Source organism: Schistocerca gregaria, chromosome 2 (genome assembly GCF_023897955.1).
Source record: "Schistocerca gregaria isolate iqSchGreg1 chromosome 2, iqSchGreg1.2, whole genome shotgun sequence".
Taxonomy (NCBI): Eukaryota; Metazoa; Arthropoda; class Insecta; order Orthoptera; family Acrididae; genus Schistocerca; species Schistocerca gregaria.
The window spans coordinates 430,257,470-430,279,525 of NC_064921.1; the positions used below are offsets into that span (position 1 = coordinate 430,257,470).

A 22,056-nucleotide genomic window follows, 5' to 3' on the forward strand; every position below is an offset into this window, starting at 1 on the left:
TTTATAAGGCAGTAGATGAGACAGAGTGTATGGAAATCTCTGCATTTGTCTGCACGCAGCCAGGACAATTTTGCATATGCTGGTGAAATGTGATCAAAAAGTCGAACGTCACAGATATATCGGACGCAGGCATTCATGACCAGTTCTAGACGTCGGGAATTTTCCTGAGAGAGGCCTTGTAGGACAATATCGCTGTAGTCAATGATTGGGAGTATAAGTGTTTGTACTAATTTCCTTTTCAGATGGAAAGGGAAGAGTTTTTTATATTTTTGTAGGACATGAAGGGATGCTGATGCTTTCTTGCACACTGCAGTTACGTGCTCTGTTCAATTTAGATTTTTATCTATTATTACTCCCAAACTCTTTGCTGAGGGAGAGAAGTTAATATTTGTTCCATTTAGGATAAGAGGTGGTAAGGATTCCCGATGTTTTGGGCTAATGAGCTTAGAGTGACCAACAAGTACCGCTTGTGTTTTAGATGGGTTTAGTTTTAGACCTATGTCCTGTGCCCATTTTGAGAGTGCATCGAGGTCAGTATTGAAATTTCCCATAGCTTTCTTGAGATTGCTTGGTTTCGCACTTAGATACAACTGAAGGTCATCAGCATACATATGGTATTTGCAATAGGTCAGAACCGATGACACATCGTTGACATACAGAGAGAAGAGTATAGGACCTAATACTGAGCCTTGGGGAACGCCAGACACTACCTGCTGCCATTGTGATTTTATATTCTCAGATAGGACGCAGTGCTGACGAGACGTCATGTATGAGTGAAACCATTGCACTGCACTTGGTGAGAAATTTAGACCGCTAAGTTTGGCCAGTAAGATGTTGAAGTCGACAGCATCAAATGCTTTGCTGAAATCTAAGAAGCAAATGATAGTCGCTTCTTGTTTGTCCATGGCAAGTTTCAAGTCATCTGTCACCTTTATCAGCGCAGATGTTGTGCTTTGATGTTTACGGAAACCTGATTGGTATTCGTCTAGTAGGTGTTAGTAGTGAGGTAGTTGGTGAGCTGGTCATGAACTATATATTCTAAGGCCTTTGATAGTGCAGGAAGAAGGCAGATGGGGCGGTAGTCAGACGGTGCTGTGGCTAAGTCCTTTTTAGGCAGTGGCTTAATTTGTCCCAGTTTCCATGCCTCAGGGAAAACACTTGTGATTAATGAATCGTTGAAAATGTCTGTTATAGAGGGCAGTAGTAGGAAGTATTACAAATTTACAGAGGTCATAAACAGTCCTAAAAGCCTGCAAAGTGTTACAAAGTAAGTTATGCTGAGAAATAACTGTTAAGAAAAAAAAATTGGTATGTTGTTCCTTTCCTGAGTTGATAGCATTAAAGTTAGTCAATCAGGCCATTGCGTGTGCAAATTCGTCTGTACGGATCATGTTGCAAGACATGTTCTTCATGTGTTTTCCTAAAACCAAACAAGAGAAAGATACAAAAACGAGAGGTGGGACAGAAGTAAGGATTCAACTTGAGCCAAAGGCCAAGCAGTCTCGTGTGCTGTCATCTATTCTATGGGAACAACTTACACTAATTGTATCTGGTGGGCCTCTTGAATTTGTGTACACAATGGCCTGATTGGATAACTTTAGTGCTCTGAAACAGTGTAATGTATCAATTTTTTTAATGACTGTTTCTCAGCACAACCTACCTTGCAACTGCTGCACAAGTTTTTCAGACTCTTTGTGATCACCTTGTATATGTAGAAGAAATTCACATAGTGAACAATTTCAATAAATGATATTGCTATTATACTTTGCAATGGTTCTCTCCAATTATGAATGTATATACTGAGCACTGTTCCTCATTTGTTCTAATTCATTTCTTTTTCTCCTCCTCTGGTAATGTTGTGTCTATAGGATGTGGTAGATACTATATTGCTTCCTTAACAATGCAATGCTCTGCCATTGAACTATTTTTCCTAATTTAGTACTCAAATTATCTTCTTCCTTTCCACTACCAAGCCCCATGCTGTTGGCTTTTAATAACTTTTAGATATTTTTTTAAAGCTTCGATCGAAGTTTATGGAAAGAAAATTCTTCAGAATATTATATTTATAGTATTTCTTCTCATCAACTACTTATCATTATTTCTCTGTATTACCGACTCTCAGATATGTACTATCTTCTTCAAGAAAAGATATCAATCTGAAATCTTTTATTCATTGCATAATAGCATTAGAGTTAATACAAAGAGGTACTTCATGTTTTACACAGATTATTTTATTAGGAATGCTACCTGAAATTATTGTGTTTCTTCAGGGGTCACATTAATAATATCTGTAGCAGTTACATTTAATAGTCTATGATCACAAACATTATATAAATGAGCCTCCCCCATGAACCATGGACCTTGCCGTTGGTGGGGAGGCTTGCGTGCCTCAGCGATACAGATAGTCATACCGTAGGTGCAACCACAACAGAGGGGTATCTGTTGAGAGGCCAGACAAAGAAGAGGGGCAGCAGCCTTTTCAGTAGTTGCAGGGGCAACAGTCTGGATGATTGACTGCATGGTCTTGTAACATTAACCAAAACGGCCTTGCTGTGCTGGTACTGCGAAAGGCTGAAAGCAAGGGGAAAATACGGCCGTAATTTTTCCCACGGACATGCAGCTTTACTGTATGGATAAATGATGATGGCATCCTCTTGGGTAAAATATTATGGAGGTAAAATAATCCCCCATTCAGATCTCCGGGCAGGGAATACTCAAGAAGACGTCGTTATCAGGAGAAAGAAAACTGGCGTTCTACGGATCGGAAAATGGAATGTCAGATCCCTTAATTGGGCAGGTAGGTTAGAAAATTTAAAAAGGGAAATGGATATGTTAAAGTTAAATATAGTGGGAATTAGTGAAGTTCAGTGGCAGGAGGAACAACACTTCTGGTCAGGTGACTACAGGGTTGTTGTTATTGTTGTGGTCTTCAGTCCTGAGACTGGATTGATGCAGCTCTCCATGCTACCCTATCCTGTGCAAGCTTCTTCATCTCCCAGGACCGACTGCAACCTACATCCTTCTGAATCTGTTTAGTGTATTCATCTCTTGGTCTCCCTCTATGATTTTTACCTTCCACGCTGCCCTCCAATACTAAATTGGTGATCCCTCGATGTATCAGAACATGTCCTACTAACCGATCCCTTCTTCTAGTCAAGTTGTGCCACAAGCTCCTCTTCTCCCCAATTCTACTCAATACCTCCTCATTTGTTATGTGATCAACCCATGTAATCTTCAGCATTCTTCTGTAGCACCAGAATTCAAAAGCTTCTATTCTCTTCTTGTCTAAACTTTTTATTGTCCACATTTCACTTACATACATGGCTACAGTTCATACAAATACTTTCAGAAACGACTTTCTGACACTTAAATCAATACTTGATGTTAACAAATTTCTCTTCTTAAGAAACGCTTTCCTTGCCATTGCCAGTCTACATTTTATATCCTCTCTACTTCGACCATCATCAGTTATTTTGCTCGTTTTGTCTTTTGTTGATGTTCATCGTATATCCTCCTTTCAAGACACTATCCATTCCGTTCAACTGCTCTTCCAAGTCCTTTGCTGTCTCTGGCAGAATTACAATGTCATCGGCCAACCTCAAAGTTTTTATTTCTTCTCCATGGATTTTAATACCTACTCTGAATTTTTCCTTTGTTTCCTTCACTGCTTGCTCAATATACAGATTGAATAACATTGGGGAGAGACTACAACCCTGTCTCACTCCCTACCCAACCACTGCTTTCTTTTCATGTCTCTCAACTCTTATAACTGCCATCTGGTTTCTGTACAAATTTAAATAGCCTTTCGTTCTCTGTATTTTACCCCTGCCATCTTCAGAACTTAAAAGAGAGTATTCCAATCAACATTGTCAAAAGCTTTCTCTAAGTCTAAAAATGCTAGAAACGTAGGTTTCCCTTTCCTTAATCTTTCTTCTAAGGTACGTCGTAGGGTCAGTATTGCCTCACGTGTTCCAACATTTCTATGGAATCCAAACTGATCTTCCCCAGAGGTTGGTTTCTATAAGTTTTTCCATTCGTCTGTAAAGAATTCGTAGAAGTATTTTGCAGCTGTGACTTATTAAACTGATAGTTCGGTAATTTGCACATCTGTCAACACCAGCTTTCTTTGGGATTGTGATTATTATATTCTTCTTGAAGTCTGAGGGTATTTCGCCTGTCTAATATATCTTGCTCACCAGATGGTAGAGTTTTGTCAGGACTGGCTCTCCCAAGGCCGGCAGTAGTTCCAATGGACTGTTGTCTACTCTGGGGGCCTTGTTTCGACTCAGGTCTTTCAGTGCTCTGTCAAACTCTTCACGCAGTATCGTATCTCCCATTTCATCTTCATCTACATCCTCTTCCATTATAGATTATATAATGGTAAGACAGAGATTTAGGAAGCAGGTTTTAAATTGTAAGACATTTCGAGGGGCAGATTTGGACTCTGACCACAATCTATTGGTTATGAACTGTAGATTAAAACTGAAGAAACTGCAAAAAGGTGGGAATTTAAAGAGATGGGACCTGGATAAACTAAAAGAACCAGAGATTGTAGAAAGTTTCAGGGAGAGCATAAGGGAGCAACTGACAGGAATGGGGGAAAGAAATACAGTAGAAGAAGAATGGGTAGCTCTGAGGGATGAAGTAGTGAAGGCAGCAGAGGATTAAGTAGGTAAAAAGACAAGGGCTAGTAGAAATCCTTGGGTAACAGAAGAAATATTGAATTTAATTGATGAAAGGAGAAAATATAAAAATGCAGTAAATGAAGCAGGCAAAAGGAATACAGACGTCTCAAAAATGAGATCGACAGAAAGTGCAAAATGGCTAACTAAGGATGGCTAGAGGACAAATGTAAGGATGTAGAGGCTTATCTCACTAGGGGTAAGATAGATACTGCCCACAGGAAAAGAAAAGGTACCTTTGGAGATAAGAGAACCACTTGTATGAACATCAGGAGCTTGGATGGAAACCCAGTTCTAAGCAAAGAAGAGAAAGCAGAAAGGTGGAAGAAGTATATAGAGGGTCTATACAAGGGCGATGTACTTGAGGAGAATATCATGGAAATGGAAGAGGATGTAGATGAAGATGAAGATGAAATGGGAGATACGATACTGCGTGAAGCGTTTGACAGAGCACTGAAAGACCTGAGTCGAAACAAGGCCCCCAGAGTAGACAACAGTCCATTGGAACTACTGCCGGCCTTGGGAGAGCCAGTCCTGACAAAACTCTACCATCTGGTGAGCAAGATGTATTAGACATGCGAAATACCCTCAGACTTCAAGAAGATTATAATAATAACCAATCCCAAAGAAAGCAGGTGTCGACAGATGTGAAAATTATCGAACTATCAGTTTAATAAGAACAGCTGCAAAATACTAACGCGAATTCTTTACAGACGAATGGAGAAACTGGTAGAAGCCGACCTTGGGAAAAATCAGTTTGGATTCCATAGAAATATTGGAACATATGAGGCAATACTGACCCTACAACTTATCTTGGAAGCTAGATTAAGAAAGGGTAAACCTACATTCCATGCATTTGGAGACTTACAGAAAGCTTTTGACAATGTTGACTGGAATACTCTCTTTCAAATTCTGAAGGTGGCAGGGGTAAAATACAGGGAGCGAAAGGCTATTTACAATTTGTACAGAAACCAGATGGCAGTTATAAGAGTCGAGGGACATGAAAAGAAAGCAGTGGTTGGGTAGGGAGTGAGACAGGGTTGTAGTCTCTCCCCAATGTTATTCAATCTGTATATTGAGCAAGCAGTGAAGGAAACAAAGGAAAAATTCAGAGTAGGTATTAAAATCCATGGAGAAGAAATAAAAACTTTGAGGTTGGCCAATGACATTGTAATTCTGTCAGAGACAGCAAAGGAGTTGGAAGAGCAGTTGAACGGAATGGATAGTGTCTTGAAAGGAGAATATAAGATGAACATCAACAAAAGCAAAACGAGGATAATGGAATGTAGACGAATTAAGTCGGGTGATGCTGAGGGAATTAGATCAGGAAATGAGACACTTAAAGTAGTAAAGTAGTTTTGCTATTTGGGGAGCAAAATAACTGATGATGGTTGAAGTAGAGAGGATATAAAATGTAGACTGGCAATGGCAGGGAAAGCGTTTCTGAAGAAGAGAAATTGTTAACATCGAGTATAGATTTAAGTGTCAGGAAGTCGTTTCTGAAAGTATTTGTATGGAGTGTAGCCACGTATGGAAGTGAAACATGGGCGATAAATAGTTTGGACAAGAAGAGAATAGAAGCTTTCCAAATGTGGTGCTACATAAGAATACTGAAGATTAGATGGGTAGATCACATAACTAATGAGGAAGTATTGAATAGGATTGGGGAGAAGAAAAGTTTGTGGCACAACTTGACCAGAAGAAGGGATTGTCGGTTGCTAAGGCATGTTCTGAGGCATCAAGGGATTACCAATTTAGTATTGGAGGGCGGGGTGGAGGGTAAAAATCGTAGAAGGAGACCAAGAGATGGCTACACTAAGCAGATTCAGAAGAATGTAGGTTGCAGTAGGTACTGGGAGATGAAGAGGCTTGCACAGGATGGAGTAGCATTGAGAGCTGCATCAAACCAGTCTCAGGACTGAAGACCACAACAACAACAACATATAAAGGAGACTCTATACATCAACTGAAACTTTCAATTGAAATGTGGAGGCTGTCTATAGTTCCTAATCGATGAGTTAGTTTGTAACCACAAAAAGATTTCAGAAGGCTTATATATGGTTCGATAGCCAGTCATAAGTGAAAAGTTTGCAATAAATAAATGTTATTGACAACAGTTGTTGCAGTGTATCTAACTTTTATACAGGGTGTGCCGTTTAAATCCAGACAAATGATACTTCTTTAAAAAGTAAATTTAAAAAAAATACAAATGAAAATGAAAAACCTTTTATGTGTAAGTAGTTGTATCTTTCAAGAATAATATTACTCAATGTAACCCCCTTCAGCTGCACTGACTGCCTCCAATATCATCCTGGAGTGATCACACACAGTCATTAAAAGAGTGCTGTCCATATTTGTGAATGCTGCCTTGGAGTGGTGTGACATTAGGGTCCCTCATCTTATTGGTAACTCTTTCAATGATGCCTCAAACATAACAGTCAAGGGGGTTCAAATCTGGGCTATTCAGGGACCAGAATTCCTTTGACAAGATCACGTCAACATTATCTGAGAGCCAGTTTTGGATTAAATGACTCATATAAAGTCCTCCTCTGCCATCCAATGCATTGTTTGTTTGCTGACATTCAATGCTGATGCCAATTTCCTCAACGATTGCCATGGGTCCTCCGAAATTGGGGCCTACACCTTTTCAATGATGGTCGCAGTTCGCAACAAGTGTTTCCTCAAATGAGGTTCCCTCATCAGGTTAGTGGAAGCTTCACCAGACTTCGTTGAAGTATTATATTTGGCCACAATATTGTAAAAAGTTGATCTTGGGTACACAAAGAATTGAACTATTCTGGTGGGCAAACACACAGTGTGAAGACTTTTGATAATTGCAGCTCTTTGTATGTACTCCACACTTGTCCATAACATCTTGGCCATTTTGAGGTTCCTATGTTTACTAGATTCCTATGGCTTTCAATTGTGACCTTCAGCATAACTACAATACTGCAGAAAATTCAAATTGAAATGTGTTTGGATTTAAGTGTAGCACCCTGTAGAGGTAATACATGTGTCATTACATCTGATAAATTCTCAACCCAGAGAGATAGATATGTACATGAAATTGGATAATTTTTGGTGAGGGGAAGAGAAAAACTCACTACATGCAGAAGAGGAAATAGATAATAAGATAGTTGTTCATGCCAACATTTGATGAGAGAGCAAACTCATCACTGTATCCTTGGGTTTCCATTACAATCAGTCATTTAGAAAAGAAAAGTAAAAAAGTAAATAAGAAAAAAGCACTATTTGGTTTTCCACCAGCACCTGCTGCTTCCATTCATTTCATTTTATTGGGTGCTATTATCATCACAGGATTCTGGTGCATTATCATTTGTGATTCTACAAACTGCAGTTTAGTGTATTCGAACATTGTCAGAAAAATACTACAGCTTTAGCAAACACTTCAGTATTTGGGATGGTTTGTCTCCTCATGCAGTTCAAGGGAACACATGCAGGTTTAATTTGGCACAATGACAGTTTGTGTGTGGTTCTTCAGTAAAGCTGGACGAGAACCTATGCAGAACAATGATGAAATGAAGTCCCCAATATTTTTGTTTGTTACTTCCTCTCTCAGATTCTTAATGAGCTGCGAGAAAGGACTGGTCCAGCATCTTGATCTGTGGATCCCAGACAAACCCCCCTTTCCTCCCCAACTGCACAACATAGATATAGACCTGTTAGGAGCTTTAGAATTGACACAACCTGCTCCCCTCCCTCAACTATGACTCCATCCCAACCTAATCAACACAGATTCATTTCATCTGAGTTAGTCCTGTGGTGATTTGGTGAAAGTGTGTTAAGTTTTCTACATCTGGGAAACCTTAAAAGACTGAACAATAGACAGATTATAAATTTAATTGCCAGTTGTAAATAGAAATACATTTGCCACCTCTTATTGTTTAGTTGAAACTGTCATCCCAGATAATGACGCAAATTATAATGATAATGATGGTGTATAAAATAGTGAAGCTATGGGTGGTTGGTTTAGATAGTGAGCATAGAAAGAAGAAAAGGTAAAAGTTATTGTTAGTCATTTCTTTTGGTGTATTTTACTTCTGCTTGTATTATCAAAATATTGACAACCAATAAACAGCATAAGTTTAGCATAGGTGTAATATTAATTTACTTAGGTAGGTTCTTAGTATAAATAAAACATTCTGTAGTTTTGATTAGTGGAAATACATCCAAAATGAAATTTTCTTGAGAAAGCCTCTTTAAAAGAAAGGGAGTTGTCATACATGCAGGATCATCTCATAGCCAGTGAAATATATTTCTGCCAAAGTAGGTACTAGTACCCTACAGTAGTGGATTGTGCATTTCAGTTTGTCTCTGAACAAGATTACTGAAATAAATAAAGTAGCTAGTCACTTTTTGTGCAACTTTATTTACACCAATACATTTATATCTTCATCTGTTCTTATAAATTGGCTATATGGCAAATGCTGCATGGCACCAGTGCACCAGTGAAGATAAAAGTGTGTGTATTATGCATTTAAATGCTAAATAAGAAGCTATAAGTTACAGAAGCAGCTGCAATATTCAAAATGTTCTATTGATGAAAATAAGTGTATTACACAAACAGAAGATTTAAGGAAATCTAAAATGCATTTTGATGTATGCAGAGCTACATAAAACAAGGCTGGTTGCTGCATTACCTCAAGTAATTTAAGCTCCAAGCATATAGCATTTTCTCTCACTTTGTAATTTAAAAAAATTTCAAAGTTTTGATACAATAATCTGATTGTGAACAGTTATTCTGAATGCGGCAAAAAACATGTAACAGCTCTCAGGAAAAGAAATATGAAAAACTGCTTCAGGTTTGCATTTGTAGGTAATCTATTTTCGTTTAAAACCCATGCCAGAAGTTTATTTGGAGCACGCTGTTTCTTGTCATACTTCCAAACCCAATAGACAATTGTTTGGAGTATTTTTAGTACACAGTCATCAGGATTTTGGCTCACTCACTGGGAGTTCATTGTAAGCTCCAAGCTTGTACCCACATGTTACTATTCAGCAGTACTGACTGCCATACTTAAGAACAACAAAATATGCTTGGTTACAGATAGACTACATCTTTTCAAAAAAAATCATAAAGTGAGAGAATGATACGAAGTGTGCTAGCAAAGATTCCATTTCAGCTTATTATTATCCTTTTCATCAAGCAATTTCCACTACACTTGATACAACTACTCATTCTTCAAAACTATTAATCAAGTCATCAGAAACATGTCACAGTCCCCCACCTATAGAAGATCTTCATTCTTACCTTTAGCAGATGCAATTCAAGACAAAGTAAAAACTGGCAGAATTAGTTCTGTGTGGTGGATGCAGGTACATTTCAATTCTACGAAACCTGAATAGTCTCTACACATTTTTTACTAATGTGATGGGACTGTGGCATTAAAACATTACAGTATAAGTCTCAGTTGAGTGATTTCCAGCACCTCCTTGAGCTGGCACAGACATTATTGCATCTAACACAACCAAACCATGGAATCAAGTATACACAGACCAAGAGTTTCCTAGATGCAAGGTAATCAAGGAGAAATACCAAAAGTGATGTTCTGAGCATAGAGAGCATGCACATACATCAGCCACTTTCTGTGAGAGAACAATACATACACGGTCAAAATTTAATAGAGTCTGACTGTTAACAGAGAAATTACAAATAATTCCAATTTAAAAATACCATATTGTTTTTCCGTAAATATTTAAAATCTTAATACAGATATGAATAGCATAAAATTTTCCATTTCCATTGAACACCCACAAATGTTCTCTCATTGATCATGTGACTGTCATCCAGGTGGTAGTTCTATCCATACTTTCAGTAGTATTCCCTCTTCAAATAATCAAAGTGTTCTTACTTTTCTGTAAGATATACCAGTTCTGCAGTTGAGAAAGTGGGTAAATATAATCCTTAATGCAAGAGCTGCTCACCCCAAAAGAACAAATTATATCTTCTCCTTCAAAACTCAGCCATAATGTGTGAATGACCTGACTACATTTAATGTTGCTGTCAAATTTACACTTTTAACGATGTTTATATAGATGAAATTAACTGTACGATTGTATCTATTGCAGCATAAGGAAAAGGATTTAAGTGTTCCATTTCTGAACTACTTGTTTCATAAGTTCAGCTAATTTCACAGCATCAAGTGAGCTGGAGCATTAGTTTTGGTACTTCCAGCAGATTTTCTTCCCCATCACAGTCCTATTCAAGCTACTACTCCAACCCTAATTACAATTTTATCAATGGTACATTAAACCATAATCATCATCAATTCCTTTCGAAGTCATATCGCTCAACAGCAGACCAACTGAAACACTATGAGAGATTCCAGAAGCTTACTACTGATTTTAAAATTAATTGTTATCAATATTTTTTGTTTGTTTTGGTTATAGCATTATCCTGACTTTTTCTACATTGAAAAAGAGCAAACATTCTGTATAGCAAATGAACATACTGATCAAATCACTTTGAATTTAATGAAAATCATACTTCCTGTACTCATCAGCGATAAATGTGGTTGTGAATGTATACTGAGAATATTCGGGCACTTCTTACACTTTACTGCAGAACCTCTGATGTCACTCTTATTTTTGTTTAACAAATGCCATCCAGTATAGTGTTATTGGCTCTTCACAGTCAAAAATTAATGGAGTTAACCATGTGACTGTGGAGCTAAACTAGATATGGTAATACAGGTTGTCAGGTGACAGTGTGCTCCAGTGCCATACACCAATCTTAAATCTATGAAGACAAATCTTCCTGGTCACTAGCATCTACTGTTCATATGACATTGTCTGTGAATAAAGGAACTGTTCCCACACTAGTGACTTTTAATGAATATGTCCTGATTCTTTCCAGAAGTCCTTTTCCTCCAGCACATTATGAATTTTGAGCTTAGAATATGCTCCAGGATCTTGCAACTGATGATCTTTACCAATGGGGCAGATCCAAGTAGGAGATGGAGGAGAGGGAGTATCATGACCCCCCCCCCACCCCCTTAACCAGACACATTTTCACATTTTAATGGAAAATGTTAATATTTTCACAAATACAAATTTCTTATCAAACCTCTTGAGTGTAGTGAAAATGAAGTGTCTTGAAAATGGCTGTTATTTCTAGAAATTACAAGCTATGTTAACACAGTTGCTTCGCTTGAGTGCAAGGTCCACATCCACAGGTTGACTGTACCTATTGTCAACAATCAAATCAATTGTGAGTTTGCAGATGAAACAGACAAACCACAGGAAGCTGAGTAAGACAAGACAGCAAGGAAAAGGCCCATATTGTGGGGGGGGGGGGGGGGGGGGGGGAGGGAACTTATAGTAACAGCATTCCTCTCATCCACATGCTTGCATAGTTAGTATGTACAGCTGTCATCACAATCTTAACACTAAATAAAATACTGGTAATGCCAAGGGCACACTTTTACTTTATATTACGTAAGTTACCAAATTTGTTGCTATTATAGTTCTTAAATCAACTGCTTGACACTGAATGCTTCTCAAATATTCAGACAAATGCTTTTCAGGTGCTGTATTTCCCAGAATGGCAATTTCTTGGAAATTATGCTAAGGCAGTGCACCAAACACTGTTATAAACAACAAATTGTTATTAAATTTTCCGTTGTAATTATAATATTTTATTACCAGTATATTAAAATATTTTACATATGTTACTGTTGTTATTATTAAAATCATAGGCACCTGTGGCAGGCACATAAAAAGTAAGTGTTACTATGACTTATATTTTGAAGGATAGCAGAATCATAGCAAACTCTGATGCCTGATCCAACAACGCAATCCTGGATTCACAACTGTTTATGGTTACTCATATGTAATTTCTTATTAATGATTCCCCACAGTGTGTTGGATGTGGAGAAAAAATATTGTTTGTTGATGACAGCAACATGGTGATGACTGGTAAAACTCCAACACTGCACTAAAAAAGTAATCCACAACCTCTCACAAAAAAATAAAGTGAAAGGTACTTGTTGTTTTATTGTGATTAAGGGTAGTACAAATCGTCGTAGATTTCTGGGGGTTATCATTGACAAATCTTGAAAAGAGTTAACGGATTTCCGTTCCTGACTGATATAAGCATATATAGATCTTCCCTTGTCAGACATCCCAACCTTCAGTTATAATTTTAAATCGTTCATCAACCCGAACTGCAATGGACGTACCGAGTTCGATCGGAAGAAAATGACGTATGTAAGCCAGGGGTGACCAAAATTTGGAATTCCTTAGAGCTCAGCGTTGCTGGTACAATTGCCCCCCTTTCACGATTAGCTGTCTGAGCGCGAGGAGCAAAGATGAAAATACTGATGAAGCTATCAATTACTGCGGAGTCTGCAGCTCATCTCTAGCCAAGCTTTCAATTATTTGCTTCTTGCCATTTCAGCGAGCTGGCTGGAACAACCTCGGAAGACAGAAATCTCTGTGGCCTTTCACCACGCATCTGTTGCGTCCGGCATGAATCGATTTTGTTCAGTACCCCAAAGTTTATCTGAGAACCTTAGAATCGAATTAACTCCCAGACACTCCCAGCTTTTATCTGACCATACGCGGCAATGAAATTATTCCCTGTAATCTCTATAATTCTCCGAGGCAATCTGACTGAACTTAACAATTACTCGTATATGTCACTGCACATTCAGCGTCCGCCCAAAGCTAATTGGCCTCCTCATGTTTCCAAAACTCTTTCAGCTCTCCTCTTCGCATCACTAAAGCTATCTATTCTCACTACAGCGTCCAAGACGGCGCCATGCCCGCATTTTTTCACAGTCCACACCAACCAGTTCTCTGCCTCGCTTTTCTGCATGACGGTATATGCCAATCACATACCGAGATGAGTGTGCAGAAATACATCTTACGTGTCGCACTTCTGCGGAGAGAAAGCTACCAGAAACTTCTCCCGTAGAAATCGGCCGGGGCAGTGAAACGCCTCATTTGTAAATTTGGCGTGAATATCCGTTTAGACATCGGCATATGCCGACTGAGTCACGTAGACCACACAGAAACGTGCCGTTTGGCTCTCCTGCAGTTTTTTTAACGTATCCATCTTGCCACTGTGTCACCAAAGACAATGGAGCCTCCCTTGCTCTCTCACCAACACGGAGCAGAAATCCGTCCAAAAAGTTAGCTAGGCTAAACTTACATAATTATGCACTACAATGAATCAGAACAGATTGGGATTTACAGGCCCGTCCACACGCAACGATCTGTCTGCACAAATTTCTGTGCACATAGCATCTGCGCAGACAGATCGTTGCGTGTGGACAAAAGATTTGCACCAACCTGAGGTGTGTGCAAACCTGGAAGTTGGAGTTGGAGGTTTGAGCGAAACTTCTCAAATCTGTGGGTTCAAACTACATCTGCGCAGACAAGTTGGAGCGTGTGGACAGGAGATCGCTGCAAATATGGCGCGAATCAGCTGTTTGCTCAGTCTAGTGTTTGTATTTGTGCGCACAGGGCATTCAAATGGCTGCTACTCTTCAGTTTTCTCGACAGTTTGTAGGTGAATTCATTGAAATATACAGAAACCACCCATGTTTGTGGAGGATCAAAAGTAAAGAATATAATGACCGAGACAAAAAGACAGCACCATACAATGCTCTGATTGAAAAATTGCGGGCAGTTGACGCCTCGGCAAACAGAGAAACGGTAATAAAAAAAATTATTTGCGGATGGATGTTGAAACTTATAATTATCTCTTAAAGCTTGTAACCCCTCATGTTATGAGAAAAATACTTGTATGAGAAGGGCAATTTCTCCTCATGAACGGCTGGCTGTAACATTAAGATTCCTGGCAACAGGAAGGAGCTACAAGGATTTGGAATTGTCATCTGCAATATCGAAACAAGCATTGAGTGAAATAATACCCAACACATGTGAAGCTATTTACGCTTTCCTGAAGGATGAGTTCATGAAGGCACGTCAAGTAAATTAAGTCTGTCAGCGAACTGTTTACCGTAGAGAGTTATCCAAAGTTCAGAAATCTAGAAGATCTGGTGTAAGAGTAGATCTAGTATACCAGCCAACGTTATGGTATTTTGATCTGCTTGACTTTCTTAGTGATCAAGAAACGCCAAGACCAAGCAGGAATACAATTGAAGATGAAATTGGAGTATCAATGTGCGAGGAAATGGAACACGAGGTAATGTAAAACAAAACAGGTTCGCCCTGTAACTCTGGCAGTAAATTTACGTGAGAAAACTGCTTTCTCTTTAGCAGCCACCGTCTACATCATTTTGACCGCTTTCTCTGTTTCCTGCGGTTGGTCTGAATGTTTTTTGCAAAATAAGTTGCGAACACTGACCACAACAGAACTTCCTCCATTTCTATATTTCAAAATAACTGTATTAAATTTTGACGTTTACGGGGAGCGTAGTCGCTTGCCACTGATATTTCGTTTGTACACCGACAGATGGCGGGCGAGTAGTAGATTGGGGTTTGTGTCGTGTGAACACACCACATTTGCAGCGATCTTTTTCATGTACAGACATCTGCGCCGATGTCTGCACAGACAGATCGTTGCGTGTGGACCGGGCTTACTGACCAGAAAGGGCACTTACAATGGAAAATAACACGCATGTTATGCGGGCACTTTCTCTGGGCATTGGCATGAATGCATAGAATTGAAAACAAACAGAAACATAATAGTGCTACCAACTTAAATTAATCGATCGTAGAATCAGTGAAAGAGATGCGAAAACGAAGTACGTCTTACAAAAGTAGCTCTTCACGTAAAGAAAACTTAATTGTATGTTCTTCCTGTTGAATGAAAAACAAAATTATGTTAGATTAAAAATACAGTGATGATGTATTAGAATGTGCAACGGACACCAAATTCTTGGGGTAGAATGCAGACTGTCAGTTGAAACAGACAGAACATGTAAAAGCTTTGGTATAGAGACTGTGCACAACATGTTGCGCTTTCTGAATAGTTGAACCACCGTGAAATATTTCATGCCTCAAAGTGACCTATTTAGGATATGTATATTCAATCCTCAGTTACGGAATCACATTTCGGGGAACACATGTTGCAAACATAAAGAGTGCCTTCAATGTACAGAAAAGGGTTGTACAGATAACAACAAACAGTAGCATTAGGACCCATTGTACTGATTAATTCAAAAAGCTAGAAATTCTGACTGTCGCCTGTGAATACATTTCCCAGTCTATAATGTACGTAAGAAAAAATACATGACCCTGAAACTGGACCCAGTCACCACTTACACCTAAACAGGAAAACCAACTCAAAAACACAGAGCAATATGCTATATAACGGAGTAAAACTATACAACATGCCAGGGCCGGCTTTAGCCATCCAGGTGCCCCGGGCGAGTCGTCCAGATGGCGCCCTTTATTGTATAAATAGCGAACCTGGCAGTGCTTTGCAACATGGTATTTGACTGTTTTCTAGAAATCGTCTTAAGTGGTTAATGGCGTCATCTTATGATCATAACATGGTTTTTTCCATCGTAAATTTGAGGATTTTATTTTTTTAAATGGAAATGAAATCCAAATAATCTGAAAGCCCGCTAAGACGCTCCATCTGAGTCTGTGTAGCCTGTGACGTCAGTCCAGCATGCTGCTGTCGCTGCCGTAACAGTCAGTATATCAGTGATATATTGTTTGGGCGTTCACGTTTTGGGAAATTGTCTAAAAATATTGCGTAGTACTGCACTGCACATCTACAAAACCTCCAGAAAATTGTTTTTGCGTGTTCCAAACAAAGAAAAGATGCGTAAAATGTGGTTGAAACAGGCTCGTATATCCCAAATATTTCTTTTCTTTTCTGAAGCACCCCTGTACTAAAGCGAACAAAACAAAACAAAAATTATTCAAATTGGTCAAGCCATTTCTTTGTTTTGGTGAGACTAACACACAACAATTGCTTTTTATATATAGGAGGTAATATGTATAACGAAAAAACACTAATTTTGAATTGGGTACCATATTTTTATTGAATTTAATATAACTGTAAGCCATAAACCTATATTTTCTGTCAGTCATTTGGACACAAAATATATTACGCCTAATGAAAAAAAAAATTATAAACAACTAAAATTTTACTTTTCTCGCTTTTCTGTCGGCAAAGTCTCTGATCAGATTAACAATGTCCAGGTTTTCTGCAACTTCATTTTCAATGGACAGTGAGGCCAAACTGGTTAGTCTTGTTTGAGACATTGTAGACGGCAAGTACGTTTTTATCAACTTCAGTTTGGAAAAACTGCGTTCGCCGCTTGCGACAGTCACTGGTATTGTTAGCAAAATACGTAACGTTATCCAGATGTTGGGATATAACTCTTGAAGATTATGCTCTTTTATGAAGTTTAAGGCTTCAATAGGCGTTGTCTGGCTGTCTTCGAGATAGTGTTGCAGGCCTAAAATTTCGTCGCACAGCAAATTTCCATCAATATCTGACTTCATGTTGACAGTTAACTTTTCTTGTAATTTAGAACAGCATTGTATTAGTTCTTCTTTATTTTGATTTTTTTAATGTCAAACAAGAAACTCCACATCGCAGAATATTCTTGCATCTGTTCAAATCTTTCTTTCATGGATATGTGCACGGTGTCCAACAGTACATTGATAAACTCTACTTTAAACTTCTTTTTTGGGTCAGTTATTTGATCATCAACGGCCTCTTCACCCGGTCTGCGTTTAATACGTCTTAATCGCATTTGTGGTTTAAATAATGGCTGCGTATCGAGATCCGAAGCCAGTTCAGTTGCTGTTACAATAGCTTGTTCGAAACCTGTTTGTCTATATGTTTCCAAATAAGAGCAACATTTGTCAAGGATTCCCATAAACTCGACAAAGTTGATTGTGGGTGACTGACTTGCTTTACTCACAACGTTAATTTGAAACAGAACATCATACCATGTCACGAGAGAAACAATGAAGCTGAAGTCTTTTAATTGTCCTCCTAGTGTTGTCGCTTCGTGTGACACCGCAGCATCGCTTTGTTCAGTAGCATCGGCCAAGGAAACCAAAGCGTCATGCATTTCGCACAATTGATAACGAACCGCTTTGACGCTATCAATTCGAGCTTCCCAGCGTGTGTCACTTACATTTTTCAGGGTGTATATCTTCAAATGGTCGGTCAAAATTTTCCATCTATTTACCGATCCAGCAAATAGATTAAACATTTTTTGTAACATTCCGAACAGTGTCACGGATTTTACTGATGATTTTGCCGCATCACACAATACCAAATTATAACTATGGCATCCACATGGCACAAAAAAGCTAGTGGATTTAACTTCTTAATTCTGTTCTGGACGCCTTTATTTTTCCCCTTCATGTTCGCGCCGTTATCGTAGCCCTGTCGTCTGCAGTCATTAATGTTAAGGTCAAGATCACTCAATGTTTTTAAAATGCTTTCTGTGAGACCTTCACCGGTTGTATCATCTATTTGCAGAAATGAGATGAAATGTTCTTTTACACTTACGCCATCCTCTGTTATGTCGGCGCATCTTAAAGTTATCGAAGTTGTTCTTTGTGGCTTATATCTGGAGTACAGTCAGCTATGATTGCACAATACTTTGAACCCTTTATGCAGGATACGATTGTAGACATAACATGTGATGCCATGAGTTCTATTAATTCATTTTGTATATTTCTGACGCAGTAATGGTCAGCCAAATCACCATTCAATGCCAGTCTGACGTGCTCTTCCATGATTGGATCAAACTTTGCCAATAACTGTACAAGACCTAAGAATTTTCCATTATTTGGGGTAAATAATTTATCTGATAACCCTCTGAATGCCATATTATTTTCAGCCAAATACAAAGTAATGTGCATCAATCTTTGAAGCACATTGCTCCATCGTAAACTTTCTTTAGAAATTAGCTTTTGTTCTTCCTTGTCAATAGTTAATCCAGCTTTAAACCTGATTTCAGCTTCAGTCCATTGAGTAAATGCTTTTTTGTGGTTAGGACTATTTTCATGCAGTTTCAGAGCTTCACTTAAATGTTTCCAATTTCTGAAACCCACAGTGGTAGTCAAATTAGTAGTTGACTTTAAATCAAACAGTCGACAACAAAAGCAAAAGACACTGTCGTTTGATACAGAATAAACTAGCCACCGTCGTCTGATAGTTTCTTCGTTTGATAGTTTTCTTGTGTAATGAGTTGAAGAGAAATTTTCATCTTTTGGAAAGTTATTTAGACATCCTTGTGAGGGTCCACATATTATAATGCGATCTATATCTCTAGCATTAAGTACTTTTGGCCACGTACCTACATCAGAAACATTGTATTCTTTTATTGCAAGAACGTTGATACTTTCATCGACCACAGATATCATGTGTTGATTTTGACTTGGAGAAATATCAGAGGATTCATGCAAAGATGTACTGCGCTGGTCAATTTGATCACCTTCAATAAGTGATTGAAGAAATATTTGCTGATACATGGACTTTTGATTCAATATCTGAAGTATTTGCCTTAGGATTTCCTTTAAGGCACTTATAAATATTCATGTGCTTTTTAGTTTCTTCAAGAACTTTTTCTTTTTCAGCTTTTATTTTCCGATTTTCTGAACCAGAAAGCTTTTTTTAATCATTTCCTTCTCTTCTGGCATGATTTAATAATTTGACAAATTATTGCTTGGACACTGCTCTATTTCGCGACCACAATATTTGATCTATAACAAATAAAAAAACTCACCTATCAGTAGACGTAACTAGAAAAAAACCTGAACTGAAAGATAAAAATGTTTTTCGCACTTACCAGAAAATTAAAATATTGACACAGTCACGACACTCGTTTCACTCACAATTATTCAGCCACGAAAACATGACCGCTACCTCCGACTCTTACTGACATGCGGGTGCAAATCGTAGCGCTGCCAACATATGCAGTCTAACAAACATTGTGTGGCGCTATATTATTTCAGTACGTTAGGGGAGAATTCTCTATGAATGCAGTGCACGCATTGCATGATCTATTAATTAATGTACATGAGTTATTAAGTCACAAATATTCGATATAAATACATTCGTATTAATTAAATCATAACGTAATGTATATTTCACAGTCTGTATTTTCTTTTATTTGGAGCGACCGGTAGTTTCTGTTGTGAACGAGAGATGGTGCGGCTGCATGGGCTCTTCCTTGTTGCAGTTCTTGAAACAAATAAGAGAGGCGCTTTGGTAGAGCCCGTGCTAGCCCGCGTCAAACATGGATGGTTGCAGACAATACGAAGATTGCATTCAGCATGATTTCTCTTCTGCTACCCCGAATTCACCGCGCATTCGTGAGATTAGCGACGTATGTTGAATGAGATTGAATAATATTTTAGTTTCGCGAAATGGGTGATTTTTTTTTTTTTTTTTTTTTTTTTTTTTTTTTTTTTTACATGCGTTTAATACGTGGCGCCCCTTGGGCCCCGGCGCCCTGAGCGACCGCCCGGGTCGCCCCACCCTAAAGCTGGCGCTGCAACATGCTTTAACAGGAAAGTAAAGGTGTAAATGAACTTCATATCTTTAACCAAATGCTAAAAAACATTTTCATTAGGTAAAAGCTGATACATTGTAAATGAATACTTAGAATAATTACACGTAGTCACTTCATACTCATGAATACGCCATATTTTAGGAAACACTATTTGACATAATTATGAATATTGGAAACTAATTATAAGAACTGCACAAATGGTAAGTATTCATATATGTATATTTAATAAGTACGTTTGTACCTACAATTGACTACACGCATTCATTTTTTATTGTTATACCGGATGAATAAATACGTCTCTCAATCAACCAATGTTCGCTTGGAAGCTGATTGAGATGGACTTGCATTATCTTACGCGAGAAATTCCTGTCTGGCTTAGAAGAGATTGTCATTGACAAGTTGTGACACTCGTCTCCCGTCCTTGCTAGTGACGATATTTTAACGACCACTACTCGAAGGCTGTGAGTGGTGCATCATTCCTCGTAGATATGTCGGACATACCGCACTGACAAAGTAACAAATCAGTCAGCTTCAATGGCGATATGGCTATGAGCAAGGCCAAGCGTAGGACCCTTCTGCCTTTCTGGCACTTCTCTAAGTCGACCTATCTTCCTGCTCTCATTTCGTACAACCGTCCGGTACGTACCCACAACTTCTATGCCATGCATGACTGAGCGAGGTGGGGTATTGGTTAGCACACTGGACTTGCAATCGGGAGGACGACGGTTTAAATCCCCATCTGGCCATTCAGGCTTAGATTTCGTGTGATTTCCCTATATCGCTTAAAGCAAATGTCGGGATGGTTCTGCAAAAGAGACGGCCGACATCCCTCCAGTCCTTTCGCCATTCGAACTTGTGCTCCGTCCTAACGATCACGCTGTCGATGGACGTTAAACTCTAATCTTCATTCCTCCTTTCTTTAAATGCCAAGAACTACTTCCTAGTACCAATTCCACACTAGAATGTTATTATAATTGACTAAAGTGATTTCACAGATTTGCTGTAGCTATATTGTTTGACATATTTCCAAAGGGCTTTGCTCTGACATAAAAAATCTCTTTTCTTTCTTTTACGCATCAGAAGTGCTCCATCGTGACCCCTACTGATTCTGCAGATATCAAGTTTTTCCCACGTTCCGCACAGCAAGTCCCTATCAATTCTTTCAAAAGCACCGTTGATGTGAGCTCACAGTTCCGGTAGATTTGCTGATAAAGAGGCATAAATGCTAAATATCCCACGTAACCCCACACAAAACATCTGCCTTGGTTTATGCCGCGAGACTGACGTGAATGCATTTCAAGCATAATACACGCTTTATCGGCGCCTGCCAACATCTTGCCTAACTGCTCACTACCGTACTCTTATGACAAAAATCTGAAATGCGGCTGCAATAGTACAAAACTTTTTGAGTTTTTACAATATGTGTGTTGAGTTTTGTGACAATATGTAAATTAACATACAGTGAATTTATGAAATCTCTTTAATCATTTGTAGTAAGGTAGTATTTACAGAGCTACGAAGGGGCCAGTGTTCCCCTGTAAGGGGGTGACTAATATTCTGTCGGGTGAGCCTGGGTGAATATGGATGTGATGCGCACTTCCTGTTAGAACAGGACGATACTTACAAGCGAGGAAGTGTATGCCACCAGCCAGCCTCTTGAACATGTAGCGAGGATTCCGGAATGTGTACACCGAGAAGAAGGTGCCCATGAAGATGAGCAAAAGGCTGATGATTGAGAAACACACCTCCGACCGCGTGTAATCTGAAACATACAGGCGTTCATGCAACCAACTGCGGTGATCTCCATCGAGCGGGACATAGGTAAAAAGGTGGAACTGTCGCCAACTATATATAATGTGCTTGCATGTGTCTATAAGGTGCAGTCA

General features: G+C 38.8%; 1 protein-coding gene across 1 annotated transcript in view; it reads right to left on the reverse strand.

Annotated features, from left to right (window-relative positions):
* The window catches only part of LOC126324505 (uncharacterized), a 314,260-nt gene that overhangs the window by 9,256 nt on the left and 282,948 nt on the right, over positions 1-22,056 (reverse strand). Inside the window, exon 3 of the mRNA XM_049995010.1 lies at positions 21,795-21,932. Within this exon, the coding sequence (XP_049850967.1) occupies positions 21,795-21,932 (138 nt within the window). The remainder of the gene's footprint in view (positions 1-21,794; positions 21,933-22,056) is intronic.